Source organism: Nematostella vectensis, chromosome 14 (genome assembly GCF_932526225.1).
Source record: "Nematostella vectensis chromosome 14, jaNemVect1.1, whole genome shotgun sequence".
Lineage (NCBI taxonomy): Eukaryota > Metazoa > Cnidaria > Anthozoa > Actiniaria > Edwardsiidae > Nematostella > Nematostella vectensis.
Window position 1 is genome coordinate 7849295 of NC_064047.1, and position 18755 is coordinate 7868049.

Here is an 18755-nt window from a genome sequence, read left to right on the forward strand (position 1 = left end):
AATTGTATATCGCAGGCTCAGCAAAACAATCCCTCGTGGTTTGTACGAGTTGTGTGTACTATCTTTTCTACATTCCTTTTAAAACGCGATGGGTTAGTTTTGGACGAATAGCGGCTTGTGCTATCTTCAGAAATGGATATGACGCAGGATTTCGCGTTTGAGTTTAGATCTGCGCTTGTGTGTCTTGGAAATGTTGACAAGGAATTGAACAATCTCCTTGTACCATTCCTAGATTTGAAGGTAAGGAAAAAAACCTTGCTACCAAATTATCATTAATGAATATCCTCTGGTTTTAAAGAACATGATGAGATTGCCGCATGTAGCTCATTCCGCATTAATACGAGAAGAGAAACCGTTATTGAGCATCAGTAAGATTGTGGCCCTTTACTTCCCGGCCCTACCAATCGATAATTCCGATAATCAATAATTATCAATAGTAATCGATAAAATCAATCAATCGATTAATATCGGAAATCAATAGAAATCGAAAGCGTGAAACTGTGTGAATATCGATTATTATCGGTTTTATCGAAAAATAGCGAAATTATCAACTATTTTTTATTATATTGATGAAATCGATTTCTTCTATTCTGTCAAAATGTATCATCCTTAACCGACTGTGTTTCTTTGAAAAGTAAACTCAGGTAGGCAAGGTAAGATAAACAAAGTGAGTCTTATATGCAACAGTAACTTTTTGACCCCTTGGAACAACGCAATAATAATCAACTTATTAATATTGATTAATATCGATTGGTAGGGCTGGATTTACTTCGAAGATGAAAACTTATTTAGGGTTTAAAGCTCCTTTTCTGTAAGTCTTTTAAACCCTTATAAATTTCCTGCAAAATATTCCCCGTGGATGGTATATAATGGTGTATATTATATTAACAATCTTTAGCAAGTGACTAAGATTTGGAGTATTCTGAGAACTTCTGATGTTTTCAGATCTGCTGTGTAAAACCACTTCTTGCTTCAATTAACTTAATTCAATTTGGAACTGAACAAATTTTGTGCACCTTTTGTGTAGCAGAGTGTCCAATCATCCAGAATTCATTGGAATTCTCTCAATCTTGAATTTCCAAAGTCCTGATGCAACCTTGATCGGAATAGGAAAATCCTGATTTTTGACAATTATGCTAGTCCATATCTATTTTTCACCTCAATTTCTGTAGAAACTAATTTACAAACGGTGATGAAAATTAATGATCAAAAACACTTAAAGATTTTGCTTCAATCTTTCTTTTTTTTTTAATCTTTCCCTGTACACATTTTATGCCAGTGAGTGATATACTGAGCCTCTGACAGGGGTAGGGGGGTTGGGGGAAAAATAGTTGCTATCAATAAAAAAAATCTCTATTTCTGAATTCACACAGGACACTGGTGTAGGCCAATGAAAACAGTTTTTCGCTTTTGAGTGACAAAAGGCCATTACAATATTTTGTAGAGTTGAATTCAGTGTAAGTTTGCAGAGTACTCAAAATATTGCAGTAAGGTGTCTTGAGAAAAAATCTTCCCTCTCCCCCTCGGTGTAATTAATGAACACTCCCTAACCACTTCTTTTCCACTCTTTGTCCTTGTAGAACCCACAGCATAAGGTTTGACTTTTTTCAGACATTTTCAGACTTTCAGACTTTTTCAGACAAGGAGCAGGTTTTTCAAACTTTTCAACCCATAAATCTTATCATCAACATTCATTTTTATTGCAGACATGGAACCACCAAGACAAGCAGTATTTACTAAAAAGGCTTGCTCAACAGATGTTCAACAAGAAACTTGCACCCCATATCATTAAGAACTTTACGTCAGTTACCCTTGAGATTCTACAACAAACTCATGTGTTACTGATAGAGACAAATCAGAAGGATTTGTACATCCAAAGACATGAGATATTCTCCCATGAGCTCAGTCTATTGTTACCTAGGATGGATCACATCAGAGAGTTTGTGCATCAATATTTTGACAGTACTCCTTCTTTCATGTTTAGGCTCACTGAAAAACAACATCCTACAGATGATATTATAATTATGATCCTAGAAACTGCATGTAATTTTTTATCTCATGATTTGGAGTCATTTAAGGAGTGCTGGAACTTTGGGTCTGTATTCCCACTGATAAACCATTCTCATCCAAAGATAAAATGGCTCGCTTTCCATGTGGTTAGTATGGTTTCAGAGCTAGGCGAAAATGATAGAATGACATTGATTGACAAGCTTTTCACAGTAGAAGAAAGAAACAAACTCATGTTGAAATTTAACAGTCCTGGAATGAAGCTTTGTTTAGATGAGCAACAGGATTTGAACAGTAATGAATTATCAGAGCCGCCTTTAATGGATGTTGATCAAAACACAGATTCATACTTCACAAAGGAAGATCTTTCAGGGAACTATACTGCCATTTGTGGTGTGATTTTGCCTTCACTGCAAAAGCAAGCGTTACTAGGCCCACATTCTTGCTTGAGCATGGTGCCGTCAACACAGAGGAACCTTCACTCCCTTGTGCTGGCAGTGGCGGCAGGGTCTGGGGTACTGCTAGAGGGGCCTGTAGGGTCAGGGAAGACCTGTCTTGTGGAACATGTCGCAAGTATGTGTGGCCGGAGCACTCCTCCAGAGATAATGAAAGTGCAGCTTGGAGATCAGACAGACGGCAAGGTTGGTGTAATCCTTTAAAAACATGTCTGATAAAAACGGACCCACATTTGGGTGCTTAAGGGTGAAAACACGCCCACTATTAAGGACCTGGAAGGGGGTGGGTTAATATACATAATAAACAAATGGCATGTGGCAAATATGGAATTTTTAAGTTCTATAATTACTAAATTTCACTCCAAGCAGATTGGGTTAGGGCTGTGAACCCCCTCGGCTAAAGTACAGTTTGTGTTTTCCAAGGAAATCATTCACAATCAATTTGGATGTTTGCTATAGATAATATTGTATGTTCCAATGTTATCTAAAGAGCGACCTGGGTGGTGTAGTTGACATAGTGTGATCTGTTATGGCTAAATGCCAATCATTATTACTTACTATACTACTGTTCCCTACCTTGACTCTGGTTTCTCTCCCTCCACAAATCTATAAGCTGTGTTCTGTGGTCAAACATGAGCTGAATAGCAGCTGTCTGAGGCACATTCCTATGTTTTTGACTTGACTACATTGTATTCTGTCTTCTAGTTCAGCTGTAAAAAGGGTGACAAGCCTCCAAAATTTGATTATTTATTCAAAAGAAATAATTTCATCAAGACGTTATATTGAAGAATCATGTAATTGGATCGTGTTAGACACTGCCAAACTTTTTATAGGTAGAATGTTAACCATTAATCACCTACTTTGTACTCAATTCCTCACTAGTAACTTTTATTTCAGTCATTGCTTGGTACATACGTATGCACTGACACGCCAGGAGAGTTTGTTTGGCAGCCTGGAACTCTGCTACGTGCTGTGATACATGGACACTGGGTGTTACTAGAGGATATCGACTATGCACCAATGGATGTGGTGTCCTTGTTGATTCCCTTACTGGAATCAAGGACCTTGTCTGTTCCTGGACATGGAAATGTCGTCAAGGCTGTGCCAGGGTTTCAGTTGTTTGCCACGCAAAGGATCTCATCAGGTGGCCTGTCTGTTTATGCTCATACCAACTCTTCATTGCTTGACAGATTATGGAGAAGGGTATATGTCGAGCCACTCAGCAAAGAAGAGTTAGTCCAGGTATGTACTGTATATGGGAGCAGTGGTAGTGAGTTTTTCCTTATTCTTGGGGCAAAACATTGAAAAAAGCTCCCCATAAGAGGAGTCCAGTTGGCATGCCGTCTTTTAAAATGGTAACGAGGCTCATTTTACTGCACAATTACTCAACCTCGAGGCATGAGTTTGTTCATTTTTGGGGGGCACCACCCTATTAACATTTTATTGGGTGGCAATCCTCCTGGTTAAAGTAATTGATGATTACTTAAAAAATGACACTGCACATCTTACATCTTACCGTTGGTAACCAGTATTAGGTCAACCAAGTTATTAGGCAACTGTCCATTAGGCAACTTCCCTAAGTCGTTATGCAACAGTTGCAACTGTATTATGATGACGATTTAGGATGGTTGCCTAGTTGACAGTTTCCGGGTTGACAGTTGCCTAAATAACCTTACCACCTATTACGTATGACCTACTCACTTCTGTAAACTTGAAAACTCCAGATAATTTGTGAGAAATATCCAAACCTTGAGTCTGTGGCGGCCAAGCTAGTTGATGTCTACTGCATGGTATCATCCGACCCAACTCTCTCAGCTACTGCAGATACCACCCATACCAGCCTCTCACATGATAAGCGACTCAGCACGGCCAGGGACCTTATGAAATGGGCATGCAGGGTTGACATGGTAACCTCCAATTCACCCTTGCTGCTGGATGCTAGAGATGTGTTTCTTGAAGCTCTTGATTGCTTTTGTGCGACGTTATCAAAAGTGGAGCTCCGCTTTGACCAGGCGATGGCTCTAGGTGCAAAACTTGGCTTGACAAAGGAGAAGATAGAGTTTTTCTGTTCGAACTACAAACCAAAGGTTCACACGTCACCGCTTTCCTTGACAGTTGGGCGCATAACATTGAATCGTTCCCAGAGTGAAGTGCAACCGGTGGTGCCTAGGTTTGCTCACACTAGGCACTCCCTTGTACTGCTTGAAAGGGTTGCTGCATGCATAAACCAACAAGAACCGGTACTACTGGTGGGTGAAACAGGAACTGGAAAGACTTCATCTGTGCAGACACTTGCGGCACAGTGTGGCCACAACTTGAAGGTTATCAACATGAGCCAACAAAGCGACAGTGCAGACCTACTTGGTGGGTTTAAACCTGTTGAAATGAAGCAGCTTGTCCGGCCTGTCAAGGAGGAGTTTGAGCGGCTCTTCAATCAGACGTTTAGTAGGAAACAAAATGTCAAGTTTCTGAGTCATGTGCAAAGGTGCTATACAAACGCACAGTGGGAGGTTCTCTTTAAGCTGATGACACACTCCTTGAAAGGTGCTGCTGAAAGAATTGCTAAAGGCTCAGGTTAGTCAGTGTGCAAAAAATTAATTAATTAAATGGTACCAGACACAGAAAAAAATCATTATTTAAATGGTAGCAGACCTTTTAACTCTAGGCCTGCCTATTGCAGGAGGTGTCAATGCCATAATCCTGTGTGTGGGGATTGGAGAACCTTTCCCCCCCTCCCACATCTGAAACCACCACTTCTATTCATGTTACTCAACAATGTTTGCCCCTTTGCCCTACTCTATGTGTACAAAAACGCACCATTTGGGATTTCAGTAAATTTATCATTCTTTAGAATAAGCTCTAGCAAATCCATCCATTGAAACTTATGTAAAACTGTCATACTTTTCAATGTCATAAACCCTCTAGCTGGAGCTCCAAAGGCCAGTGCATATGTGCTGTCGCAATGGCAAAAACTGGGCCAACAACTCAAGCAGCTCCGCAAGCAGCAGAAGCATGCAGAGAGTGCTTTGGCATTCAGATTTGTGGAGGGGATGCTGGTGAAAGCTGTGCGTAATGGTGACTGGGTGCTTCTTGATGAGATCAACCTTGCGATGCCCGAGACGCTGGAGTGCCTGAGTGGCCTACTGGAGAGTTCTGCTGGCTCTGTTGTGTTATTGGAAAGAGGGTAAGTACACTTCTCTTTGTAGAACCAGATGCATTTTAGACAGACAACTGTGCATATAATTGCAGCTTCTTTAAATATCTGTTTTTACCATAATACAGTACATAATTATTGATATTAGTCTTTGCTATTTCCTCCTACTTTATTTACAGTAGTTTAGGATCTGCAACATTTTCCAAAAGCCAAAAGACTTTTCGTTTTGCTCTTCCTCCTTTTCCTTTTTTTTTATTTGCAAAATTCGTGATTCGAAATATTGGAAAACTATTGTAATGCAAAAGTTTTCAAAAGTGAGGTGACAAGAAATTTTCGTAATTGAAAAATGCACAACCTTCTGTACTGTATGACAACACAACTGTATAATACATTTTTACTTATTGCCACTTTTGGCTAGAGTAATAAAAGAATTTGGTAAGCCAAAACTGTAGTTGTTCCATATAAAAAGGGGAAAAGGTAAAGAAAACATGGCACCAAATTAACCTATTTAGTTTTGCTTCTTCTAGTGATGTGGAAGCTGTGACAAGACACGATGATTTCCGTCTATTTGCTTGTATGAACCCTGCCACTGATGTTGGTAAAAAAGACCTTCCACCAGGAATACGAAACAGGTACAATAGACTCCTGTAAGGTAACTTATTTAGAGGGCGGACCTAACAGGGCAATAAATATTTTCAAGATGCTAGGGATCAGTATTTCTCAATTGAATTACTAATCCAATCAAAATACTGAAACAGTCGTAGAGTAATGAATTATATGGTTCCCCCAAAACTAATACTTTACTATGCCTGAATTGAGTAACAACAGCAACAACAACAACAACAACAACAACAACAACAACAACAACAACAACAACAACAACAACAACAACAACAACAAGTATGGCAAGTGTGTACAAGAATCAGAACCAAAAGACCAAGTAGGGATCTGTGTGGTACACCCTTGCAGCTTTATGTTGATTTGAAAAATTAAAAGGAACAAGGGTATAGGGTGTATAGTGTGTAATTTCCTTAACAATAAAGTTGCATACCTCATACGTGGAATGAAATCTCAACCTGTAATAAAACAAAAAATGTCTGGAGAAGAAGTCTTAAGGCCATCATAATCTGATGATAAGAAAGTAGAATGTGGGATTGTATTCTGCATGATACATGTCAGTCATTTACCAATTTCGTGAGCAAACATTTGTGACATTTTCGTTATTTATAGATGCGGTAACGACAGAAAAAACATGAGCTATGCAAATGAGACCAGCATTGCTGGGTTTGTGTGCAAACTGCGCCAGCAAAGCTGTGATATTTTCAAATGACCAGTAGACAAAGGAAATGCTGGCGAAGTGTTGGCCAAAAGTTTGAACTCAATCAAAATTTCGCCAGCACCAGCCAGCACCTCCCAATATGGTGTTCAAACTGCGCCAGCATTGCTGGGACAACGTCTCGGCAGCAATGCTTGCACAGGGCTTTAGTGGATGAACCTCATCCTCATCTTGCTGTTTTCAGGTTTACAGAGATCTTTGTGGATGAGCTGGAGGATTTGAGCGATCTGAAGATCCTAGTAGTGGACTACCTAAAAAGTCTATCACTCTCTGCTGCTGTGGTGGATGGAATTGTTAGGTAACTAGCGAATCTACTTCTTCTACTCTATCTCGCAGTTGTTGTCTTATTAGGTAATTTCTTAGTGGTGGACTACCTTAACAGTCTATCCCTCATAGCTAATGGTTGTACTGTCTAGTGGTGAATCACTTTGTGTACCTTCAGATTCTTCGACTCTTGTAGTTAATGTTTTATTAGTTCTGGATTACTATGCACACCTTCCACCTCTTAGTTGATGTTGTATTGTAAGGTATAAGATGTAAATTAAGATTTGTTTGAGTGAGAATAATGATAATAATGAAAATATTTTACTAATGTAATGCGTATTGGGTCATTTTTTATGACACCTACGTTTTGCATTGTACTTTTTTTAGATTCTATTTAAAAGTGCGGCGGGAAGCAAGTGAAAAACTGACAGATGGTACCGGGCACAAGCCTCATTACAGGTAATGGTGTCCCACACAGATCTTTATTTGGTTATAAAATTTACACCAATGTCGTTAGATGTCTATAGCAGGCACTATATATACATGTAACCAAGGATGTCTACGACATGGCGGCCCATTATATCACATGATCAAATGTATACTATCTGTATTTGATATTTGATTGTTTATGTAAATGGTTGTTTGTATAGTGACAAGTTTTGAATGTCAATTTATTTTATCCATAGTCTGCGCACTTTGTGCCGTGCACTGCGTTATGCTTCAACAAATCCACATGGAAACGCAGTCAGGTCTATCTATGAGGTAAGTTGGATAAAAACAATCAAGTGTAAGGAGATTCTTTATGTATATATCTTCACATGAAATCACCTGCATCAATGCAAAGTTTCTCACACTTATTAATAATACCTACCAGGACTTAATTCACGACCAGGCAGAGATGAGAGCTTTACACTCTCTTTAGCTGTCTTAAGATTGCGATCAAACGATATGAGTTTGTGGGAGTGGGCAAGACTTTTAGAAAGAGTCTACTTTCAGTAAAAAAATGATCTTATTTTTTGGACAAAATTAACATTAGATCGACTTATGGTTTCAGAAATCCTGTATTTATTTTTTTATACTGTATTAGCTTTCATTTTGGATTTGAACATGTTCACAGTGAATGAGAGTCGATGAGGATAAAGAGAGTCTGAGAGTGTGAAATCAAACGAGTATAAGAGTTTGGTTCTGTCATAGACTCTCATCAACTTCGATATCTGTTTAATCCAGGCCTAAACCTGAATAGTGTCGAAGCAAACACTAAGCTATCACTAATTTGTACACCTACTACCTTATTACACTTAATTTTCGCGACGTCAAAATTTCGCGACACTTTTTTTCGCGATTTTGGGACAATAATATCGAGGAAAACAAGTAAAAATAAAATGTGCTTTTATCATCAAAAGTGTAACAAAATCATAACAAAAACATGCGTGGGCTAAATTTAGTTCCACAAAAAATCTTTAAATACAGTTCAGAATTGTCCAACTCAACCCCTTACGGTACTATATGTACATTAAGGACAAAATAGACAAGGTGTTTCTATAAAGCTGATTAAATTGCCATGTTTTTTCACCCAAAGGCTTTTTGTGTACTCACTTGATTTTAGCGCTTCCCAATTATCGGGACAATATTTCAATCACTTTATTTTCGCGAGTTTTTTAAAAAACGGGAAATTCACGAAATTAAAGTGACGCGAAAATAATGTGTGATAAGGTAACCTCTTTAAGAGGCCTCATCATTGTTTTCTAGGGCTTCTGTCTGAGTTTCCTAACTCAGCTGGACCGCTCCTCGCATCCAGTTGTGCTCAGCCTCATTCGCACACACATTCTGGGTCACGTGAATGCTGCCAGCCTTCTGAATCAACCGCTGCCCAAACCGAAGGAAGGCTCACAGGACTTCGTCAATTTTGAAGGTTTGTTTTTAAGGAAATAAAGTCTAATTCTTTAATTTTCAGGGCTTTCATTTACTTTCAGAGTAGGCGGTGGAGATTGATAAGTAGGGGGTGGAAGTTATTTTATCTTTTTTAGTTCAAATAAAACTTAAGTCAACTTTTTTTAAAAAGTAGCCGGGGCCTAATAAAATCCCTGATTTTCTTTGAGTCTCGGATTCATTACACTCGTCCTTTTTTGTAGTTTGTTTGATAAACAAACTGTCCATCCTCTTTTAAGAAGTAGAGCAGACTTTGTTAGACTTTTTTCAGACTTTTTTGTCCATTTGTAAGCAGTGCTTCGGAGCCTTTACAACAATTCATGCGCCTATTTGGAAATAATGAGCTGTGAAGGTTTTAAATTCACATTGGAATCATTAAATTTGCCCATTCTTTCCTCGGTTCTTCAATTTAATGGGTCTTGTAGCAAAACCATGCTAAAAAGTGGTTGACGGCGCAGAATCAATGCTTTCTTTTTTTTTCTGCAAGAGTTATGTGTTTAGCGTTTTCAACATAATCTAATATTGTTTCCTTCCTTTGATAGGTTTCTGGGTGGCAATGGGACAGAAGCCGCCAGAAGTACCATCTCACTATGTACTGACGCGAACTGTCAAGGAGAATTTGCGAGACTTGGCAAGAGTGGTCAGCGGCAGGTAAAAAATGTTATCCTTTGTTCGCGGTTACTCTTCCAAAATGATCGTTGACTCGATTTTTGCTTGATCTTGATGCTACTCCGTTTGACACGTGTGAACTTCACTTTCCCTTCTGTTCTCTTTTGACGTGAACATGATTCAATTCATTTTCTCCTTACTATTCTATTCCCACTGGGCACATGTGAAGTTGACTTCCATTTAGAGCTTCCTTACAATTCTATTGCCTTTTGACTTCAATTCATATCCTCCTATTGTATTTCCACTAGGCATGTGTTAACTTGACCTCCATTCAGGTCCTCCTTACTATCTCTTTTGACGCCTCCTTATTTGTCATTCTTCAAGGTCCTTCCCAGTCCTCCTCCAGGGTGAGACATCTGTGGGGAAGACCAGCCTGATCACGTGGTTAGCCAGCACATCCGGGAATCATTGCGTGCGCATCAACAACCACGAGCACACGGACATCCAGGAATATATTGGCTGTTATACCTCTGACCAGAACGGCAGGCTCGTATTCAAGGAAGGTACTGTAAACAATATACAACTACCCCTTGTTTGAAGAGCTGGGTCATTTCCTTATAATGGATTCCTGCCTTTGTTCAGTTTCTGTTGTGCCTTTGGATAAGATTTAAGGCTTGACATACTAAGGGTCCAGCTCGCAGCTCAGAGGTATAACTCCCTGGTTGCGATCATGCCTATTTTCTCAGCCAGGAATAACAATATAAAAGGATAAATGTGTTTATTTCGTTTACCGTTTAAAACGTGGTGCAGTGCCGTGGCAGGCCTCAAAATATTGGAGGGGAAAAATACAGAAACATGACGAAAATATCGAGGGGCCACAGCCACGCCCCTACTGGTCATTTTCTTATATTTTTGAAAATATTGGAGGGGCACGTGCCCCCAGTGCCCCACCCCTTGCTACGGCCCTGTGGTTGTAGGTAATGTGTTATTAAACATTAAGACAAGCAGTATCTTTTTGTATTTTTGTATAACTTTGAGATTGAGCCTGAATTCAGACCCAAGTATCCCTGCATGAAAACATGAACTGAATTATGTTCCCGTAAGCTCCTTCTTTTGTCTTAAACTTATTTAGACATAATGAACACATCATGTACTCCTTTATGTTTGTCAGGTGTGTTGGTAGACGCCATGAGAAAAGGCTACTGGATAATCCTGGACGAGCTTAATCTCGCACCCACTGATGTACTAGAAGCGTTGAACAGGGTAAGTATGCTAACCCTTAGCCCCAACCCCTCACCTATCGACATAAGAGCGAAGTACCCAGCTGAGAGTCAACCTTTTCAAAAGCAGGTATTTAAGCCGCATCGTCACCAGTTTACTTCCGGTCGATTACGTAACAAACTCCGATGAGTTGGCCTGTTTAATATCTCGCATTTTAATATATTCTTTTCTCTTTTAACGGTTGAGGTTTCCGTCGGACCTCCGGAAGTAAACTGGTGACAATGCGGCTTTAAGGGTTACCCAAGAATTCATAAATTCGTTCGTATCGTTTCAGCTTCTCGATGATAACCGTGAGTTGTTTATTCCGGAGACACAAGAGACTGTCAAAGCGCACCCCAAGTTCATGCTGTTCGCTACCCAGAATCCTCCGGGACAGTACGGAGGACGCAAGGTGTGTCTCAAGCCCCAGAAAACTTGCGTGGCATAAAATCCAAATAAACATCCTTTGTATGACTCGGCATTGAGCTAAGGTGTATAAAATTGGCCTTCCCTTCTTGAAATTTATTCTTTGTGGATAACGCGTCGTTTGGATTTTGGACACCATTTGGGGATGGTGATCTAGATTGAGAGATTTACTGAATCCTTATCAGTATAAACAACCACAATGCATGTCTCAGCTAGTTGTTTTCCATCTCGAGAAGGCTAAAAAGGTTCATAAAGGTAACGTTATTTAATCTGAAAAGGGTGAAGCAACCTTGGACTGCGACGTCTTAGACCCATTTCAATGAGGACTCAAATGTGGATCAGATATTAACGATCTGTATAAGACTCGCATTCAATTTAAATCAACATTGTTTGTCAGAAAAATAAAACGTTATATGGGAAACTCCAATGCGACTCGCGCATTTGTTCAATGTAAACCAATAAAAAAGAGTGTAGAAAGCATTATATCCGATCTTTACAAATTTCAACACACAATCAGCGAGAAAATACTTCAGTGTACATCAAAGAGCGACAGAATCCTTCTAGTTATGACATGTCAATGAAAGATGTGATTCTCGTATTTTGATTGGCTAGCTTTCTCAAAACTTGGTATTGATGACTACAGTAACTTCGCACTATAAAACATATTTCGAGTTTTGTGGCTATTCGTTCTTGTAACTATTGCTTTTCTTGATAATCATTTTCATTTCCAGGTACTGTCCCGTGCGTTCCGTAACCGTTTCGTTGAGCTCCATTTTGACGAGCTGCCGAGCAAGGAGCTTGAAGTGATTCTTCACGAAAGAGGGAGCCTTCCTATGTCATACGCCAAGAAACTTGTGTCGGTGCTCCTCGACCTGCAGGTTTGTGTCCAGGTGGCAGGGGCGGATCTAGGGGTGAACCGAGCAGACATTTGGCTTATAATTAACAAGCAATATTAGGAAATCCACGGAAGAACAAGGACTCCGGCTCCCTTCTCTCGATTCTCTTGCTTCGGTTCCTCCTTTTTGTAACTTCTCCATACTCCCCTGTGTGGTATGACTAAAAAAGATCGCGGACAAGCTGTAGAAAAACTAGGTGGTATTACTACAAAGACTAGACAAGCTGTAGGAAAAACTGCGTGGTATGACTAGAATGACTGAAGACAAGCTGTAGAAAAACTAGGTGGTATAACTAGAAAGACAGAAGACAAGCTTTAGAAAAACTAGGTGGTATCACTAGAAAGAGTGAAGATAAGCTGTAGAAAAACTAGGTCGTATGACTAGAGAAACTACTGACAATCTGTAGAAAAACTAGCTGATATTACTATAAAAACTGTAGACAAGCTGTAGAATAACTAGGTTGTATGACTAGAGAAACTACTGACAATCTGTATAAAAACTAGCTAGTATTACTAGAAAGATTGCAGACAAACTGTAGAGAATCAAGGTTGTATGACTAGAAAGAAAATACAGACAACCTGTAAGAAAAACTAGGTGGTATAACTGTAAGAAATACAGACAAACTGTAGAGAAAAAAGTGGTATGACTAGAAAGACTGTAGGCAAGCTGTTGAACTCTAAGTGGTATTACTAGAAAAAAAAACTACAGACAAGCCTTAGAAAAAACTAGGTGGTATGACTAGAATAAAATAGACAGGCCGTAGAAAAACTGAGCGTGATGAAATCAGGTAAAAAAAATCAACACAAGGTTTAAATTAATATTGTATTGATAGGCGAGGCGCCGTAGCACAAGCGTGTTTGCTGGTAAACAAGGCTTCATCACGCTGCGAGATCTGTTCCGGTGGGCCGAAAGATACAGCAAGACCCCGGATGTAGGTGATGGGTTCCATGACTGGGAGCATCATCTTGCTCAAGATGGTAAGTATTTTGTAATTGTGTGTGTGTGTGGGGGGGGGGGGGGGGGGAGGGGGGCAATATCATTGGTAACTAGGTGAAGTAGTCTTAAAGTGGCACGCTTGTATTAAAAAAAACACAAATAAATAAGTTAAAATAAATAAATAAATTTCCAAGATGAATAAATGTGAAGAGGATTTCAAGGTTATTTTAGAGTAAAAGTTCAGCCTGCATTGAAACCTTAAAGAATCAGAAACGTGCAACCCCAATGTAGTATTCATCTGAAATATAGTCCAATTACAATCAACCTGAATGAATGTCGGTTATTCCGCATGTTTTGACTGTTTTTGTGCTTTCTTTTAAATAACACTTAATTCTTTTTTACTGTTCTATTTTTTTAGGCTACATGCTTCTGTCTGGGCGTTGTCGACATCCCGATGAATGTCAAGTAATCCGAGAGGTAATGGAGCACAATTTCAAGCGCAAACTCAACCCACAGGCCTTGTTTGGCGACGATTCAGCCGGCGTCAACATCCCGCTTTCGGCCAGCAGTATACTAGATCGCGTTATCGGACAAAAGGTTCCCGGTTTCGGACACGTCGTTTGGACACACAACATGCGGAGGCTGGCCGTACTTGTTTGGAGAGCGTTACAGTTTGGCGAACCTGTTTTACTTGTCGGTGAAACTGGGTAAGCTGGGTACTGATGTTTTCAACATGCTGCTGCTATCGCTTGCATCGTGTCGAATCACGCCACTTCTCCGTAGGGCGCTGACCAAAATAAAAAACACCAAATATGTTCTGTTCTCTTTCGCTATCAGGCGAATAGAAAAGATTTCTAGTTTAAATATAAACAGCAACAACAAGCGTTGAGGGGTATCGCACATGGGCCAGCGTCGTTTATTTCTAATACTGACAGGCAGAAATACAATCATCAGAAAAACAGGAAAGAAAATATTTTACCCGGTAACAAGAAGTGTGCGAAGTCAAGTAGCTTGAATACATTACGCTGGAACATTGAAGCGTTTGAGCGTCCCTAAGGGGATTGTTGATATGAAGTCAACAAAAAAATTCCAATTTAAATAGTTTAAAAAAAGTTTAAATAAAGGAAGCCAGAAAGCGGTTTCGCTGTTGAAAAATATTGACGAGAGTTCGCACGTCCACGCCATGTAGTGGCGAATCCTGTGGGGAGGATACATTCCAAAAATGTTACTGTCGCCTTACGTTTCATGTGTTGGTGCCTTCGAGAAGTCCTGGATTCGCCGCTGCTATGGCGTCGTGAATGGCAGTACGTACATAAGTCGCTAACGTTTCGCAGCGCCGGTTTGTGCAAATTTTGGCTGATTGGCTATCGAGGAATATCAAGCCACACGATGGTAGTGTCCCTCAAGAGCTCATTCCATTAGGTTTTGTTGCACTTACCGAGTTACAAAATCACTTCAATTCCAAGAATAACTCCAAGAATACCATTTAGTAGCCCCATATATTTTTTAAAGCTGGTACTCAACTGAAGATGAAAATTTGGCGAGTACCATTGCTTGTTGTATCTTATACTGAGGTACCTCTATTGAGTGTAAACGGATAGTGGAAAACTCGAGGTAAACGCCTGCAAGTAGGCTAGAATTATGCATTTTTTTTTCCAGTACCCACACCTCCCTGATTGCACTAAGCCGCTGTGAATAAAAAAAACTAAACACTGTGTATTTGTGATTATTGTATCTCTTAGATGCGGCAAGACCACTATCTGCCAACTATTTGCGGCGCTGACTCAGCAGAACCTCTTCTCTGTCAACTGTCACATGCACTCGGAGTCGTCCGACTTTCTCGGCGGACTTAGACCGGTCAGACAGAGATCCCAACAGGAACAGGTAAAACCATCTCGTGGCTATTCAGCGTGTGCTGAATTGCTTTGATGGTCACGCAATAGTTAGTATGTGTGATCACGGAACGCTCACGTTATTCTTATGATGGTCACGCAAAGCTTATTTCTGTGATGGTCACGCGAAGGCCAGCTTACTCCGATTATAATCACGCAACGGCCAGCTTATTCTTATGATGGTCACGCAACGATAACGCAATCACCATGATAGTCTTGTGTGACGGATCTGTCACTACCGCAAAGAATCAACGAGAAGATTCATTTCAGTAGCAAACAAAGTCACTGTTAACATTTATCCTTCCTATAATTAAAGCAGCTTTTTTGTTCCTAAAGGATATGATCATCTGTGGATAACCCTATTGTCCAAAATTATAACATATCACAGTATTCAGAGTTTTTAAGATTATCTCTCTTCCTCGTTTCCAGGACGACAAGGTTCAGAAGTTCTTCGAGTGGTGTGACGGACCCCTGGTGCTGGCCATGAAGGGCGGGGCCATGTTTCTTGTGGACGAGATCTCATTGGCTGATGACTCAGTTCTCGAGAGGCTCAACAGCGTGTTGGAGCCCGAGAGGACCCTGGTGCTTGCCGAGAAGGGGTCTGAGGGGGAGGGGGTGGGGAACAGGGACGTGGATGTGGTGGTTGCCCATGAGAAGTTCCGAGTGGTGTCCACGATGAATCCAGGAGGCGACTTCGGCAAGAAAGAGGTAATAGCAGAATAAAAGGAAATAGCTGAGAAACAGGGATCCTATTGACTCAATAATTTTTACTCAAGCAAGCAACGACAATAAGATGGTTATTATATAGTGTTTTAAGAAAATGTTTCATCGCGAATTGTCGCGTTGTTTCTGTTTGTTCCCCCCCATAATAAACCAATGAGGGCGCGCCTAGCACCCTAGCTGTTTAATAAAATCCTTTTACAACTTGTCTAGCTGTCGCCCGCACTGAGAAACAGGTTCACCGAGATCTGGTGCCCATCAACTGACAACAGAGAAGACTTGATCAGCATCATAGATCACAATCTTACCCCGGGGATCACCCTCTCAACTAGCAGCACTGGTGAGAAGTGATTAATTTATCATTCCGTTGATCCAGCTTACCTGACGCGTGGTGGGCTGAGAAATTAAACTGGCCTTTTATATATGAACGCATGCGCGCTGTCGTATTCTCATACCACAACTTCGCACATTCAAACATTTCCTTGTATTTCAGGATCATCTGGTTTCGGCGAAGCAATGATGGACTTTATCGAATGGTTTCACGCAGCTGATTTTGGCAAAAGGTATATATTATACGCGTCGTAATTAGAACCTTAAGGAGTTTTGGAAACTCGCCCTGCGATCATGTGCGATCATATGGAAACCAGTCCACACCGCGATCAGTTGCGATCGTACGGTCAAATTAGCTGCGATCGTTTGCGATGGAGTGGGATCATATAAAGAGCGCGATGATAACGATAACGGCGCGAAAACAAGATTATTATAAACCCCGACATAAGATTGCGTTCTGGTACATTTCAGCAGTTTTTTTCCTTCAAACTTCGACTTGAAAATGCCAAGTTTTACGGCCGAGCGTTGGTTTCTGTGTCCAGGAGAGTAGAAATAAGGCCCTGGTCGTATGTTTCTTTGAATTTTGAAACTCTATTTGTCTTCATAGAAGCATTTTTTTATTCGGTCGAGTCCTCGGATAATCATTTTGCTTTTCCTACTACTCGTTCAAAAAAAAAATGTTGGTTACTTGTTTTCCAAGCTTTGGCTTAAATAAGCTGTTATCCGAATACATTAATGGGGTGCCTGTGGGATTTGTATGTGAAACCGAGGGTTTGGAAGTGTGCAGCAGAACTTTAATTTGTTGGTAACCAAATTAAAAAAAAAAACGATTATTGTAATCAAAGTGCTTCACATATCAATGATTCGTAGTCTGTATTGATTCGGGGTGTTCTTTGTAGATTTTTCTTTGTGTTTGTTTATGTAAGTAATTGGTTACAAGGATCAGCGTCCTCGCCGTGTTTTTACGCCTCTATCGAAGTACCCCCCAAATCTGACACCCAAATCTTCTTCTTCGTATAAATGAGTTTATTACCACTAGTAAGAAGAATTTGTCGCCGGTCTTAGGTTTGTCTTCAGCATCCGGGATCTTCTTTCTTGGGTGTCCTTCATCAACACGTGCTGCTCTAGTCTCCAGTCCACCATCCACCCCGAGGGAACGGTCAGTGAAGATCATATGGAGATTGACGGACACGTGTCCATACAGTCTCAGCCAATCAGATCGGTCCTCGATCCTCCCACTGCGTATATCCACGGCGCATGTCTGGTTTTTCTGGACTCGCTTGGTGCTGGTGTATCAAGTTTTGGGTCTTCTATGACGTCACCATACGAAGCCAGGAAAATGTGTTTGGATTTCTTGGAAAAACAGATGGCTGGCTTGGGCGATCTGGCAGATGGCAGTGGACATGACGCTACTGTTAGAGCCGCTGAAATGTTTGGAATCTCTCCATTCTTCATTCCAAAGGGTATGGAAATATGATATTTATTTTTTTCTGTCAGGGCTTCTATTTCGCTTTTGAAAGTCCTGCTTGATATCGTAAGAGGCAACAACTATCCAACAAAAACATGAACATCGCAAAGAATAAGCAATAAGCAATTTGCGATATGAAATTATCATCGCATACATACGCAAGAACTACACAGGGCTTGTAGATAAATTCTCCTTGTCTAAACAGCGCTGCCTGAACAAGAACTGTAACTTTAAATTTAGATATACACCAATTTCGAAAAAAGTTGCACTCGAGAATCCATGTGTCGTGACCTGCGGTGGTTCATGGGTAGCGTATAAACGGCTGAATCCTTGTATCTGAAAGCCATGTGAATGATTATAAGAACAAAAACAAGAATTCTACAGCTTTTGAAACCTGGATTTGTATTTTGTTTACGCTTATTTGCTTATTGAATTGATACCCATGGAGCACTGCGGGTTATGGTACACAGATTCTCCGAATGCAACCTTATTTGAAATAGATATATATTAATTATATTAATATGTATGCTTGAATGAATGTATGTAGAATAATAGGACCGTTTTTTTTTAGGAAAAACTGGTAAATTGTCGAGAATGGTCGCTAAGGTTGCAAATGATTCAGTCTTGCTGAAGTCTGATCGTGTAATCGTTGTTGTCATAATTTCAGGTCCCAAACCTATCCCAGAAGACCTTGCAGTCACATATGCCCTCAGCGCCCCTACAACTTCCCAGAATGCTACGCGCATACTAAGGGCCCTTCAGCTTCCAAGGCCCATATTGCTGGAGGGCTCTCCTGGAGTCGGAAAGACGAGCCTTGTGTCCGCCATCGCCAAGGCTTCGGGACATGAACTCGTCAGGATTAACCTTTCCGAGCAAACGGTTAGTTAAAAATTATATTTATATATATATAGCATTTATATAGCGCTTATACACAAACAATGTCCTAAGCGCTTTCCATTTAATCCTATTATGTATTAAGAACGTCAATTCCTGGAGAATCCAGGAACACAAGCTTCCAGTAAGCTTACATACGTTCAACAAGTCAAACTCCAGGTCGAGAAACAGAAAGATAC

At 40.3% G+C, this 18755-nt stretch overlaps 1 protein-coding gene across 3 annotated transcripts in view; it reads left to right on the plus strand.

The window, feature by feature from the left end:
* Positions 1-22: 22 nt before the first annotated feature.
* LOC5510291 (midasin-like) overlaps positions 23-18755 on the plus strand; it is a 78830-nt gene continuing 60097 nt past the window's right edge. For all 3 annotated transcript variants that reach the window (XM_048721436.1, XM_032379446.2, XM_048721437.1), the window contains exons 1-23: positions 23-240; positions 1707-2648; positions 3360-3704; positions 4187-5036; positions 5388-5646; positions 6144-6248; positions 7137-7250; positions 7604-7675; positions 7903-7978; positions 8966-9128; positions 9688-9796; positions 10139-10317; positions 10926-11017; positions 11310-11426; positions 12172-12318; positions 13169-13313; positions 13691-13979; positions 15015-15156; positions 15594-15872; positions 16098-16224; positions 16378-16447; positions 17280-17677; positions 18350-18561. In XM_048721436.1, coding sequence (XP_048577393.1) covers positions 133-240; positions 1707-2648; positions 3360-3704; positions 4187-5036; positions 5388-5646; positions 6144-6248; positions 7137-7250; positions 7604-7675; positions 7903-7978; positions 8966-9128; positions 9688-9796; positions 10139-10317; positions 10926-11017; positions 11310-11426; positions 12172-12318; positions 13169-13313; positions 13691-13979; positions 15015-15156; positions 15594-15872; positions 16098-16224; positions 16378-16447; positions 17280-17677; positions 18350-18561 — 5340 coding nt within the window. In that variant the 5' untranslated portion in view covers positions 23-132. The remainder of the gene's footprint in view (positions 241-1706; positions 2649-3359; positions 3705-4186; positions 5037-5387; positions 5647-6143; positions 6249-7136; positions 7251-7603; positions 7676-7902; positions 7979-8965; positions 9129-9687; positions 9797-10138; positions 10318-10925; positions 11018-11309; positions 11427-12171; positions 12319-13168; positions 13314-13690; positions 13980-15014; positions 15157-15593; positions 15873-16097; positions 16225-16377; positions 16448-17279; positions 17678-18349; positions 18562-18755) is intronic.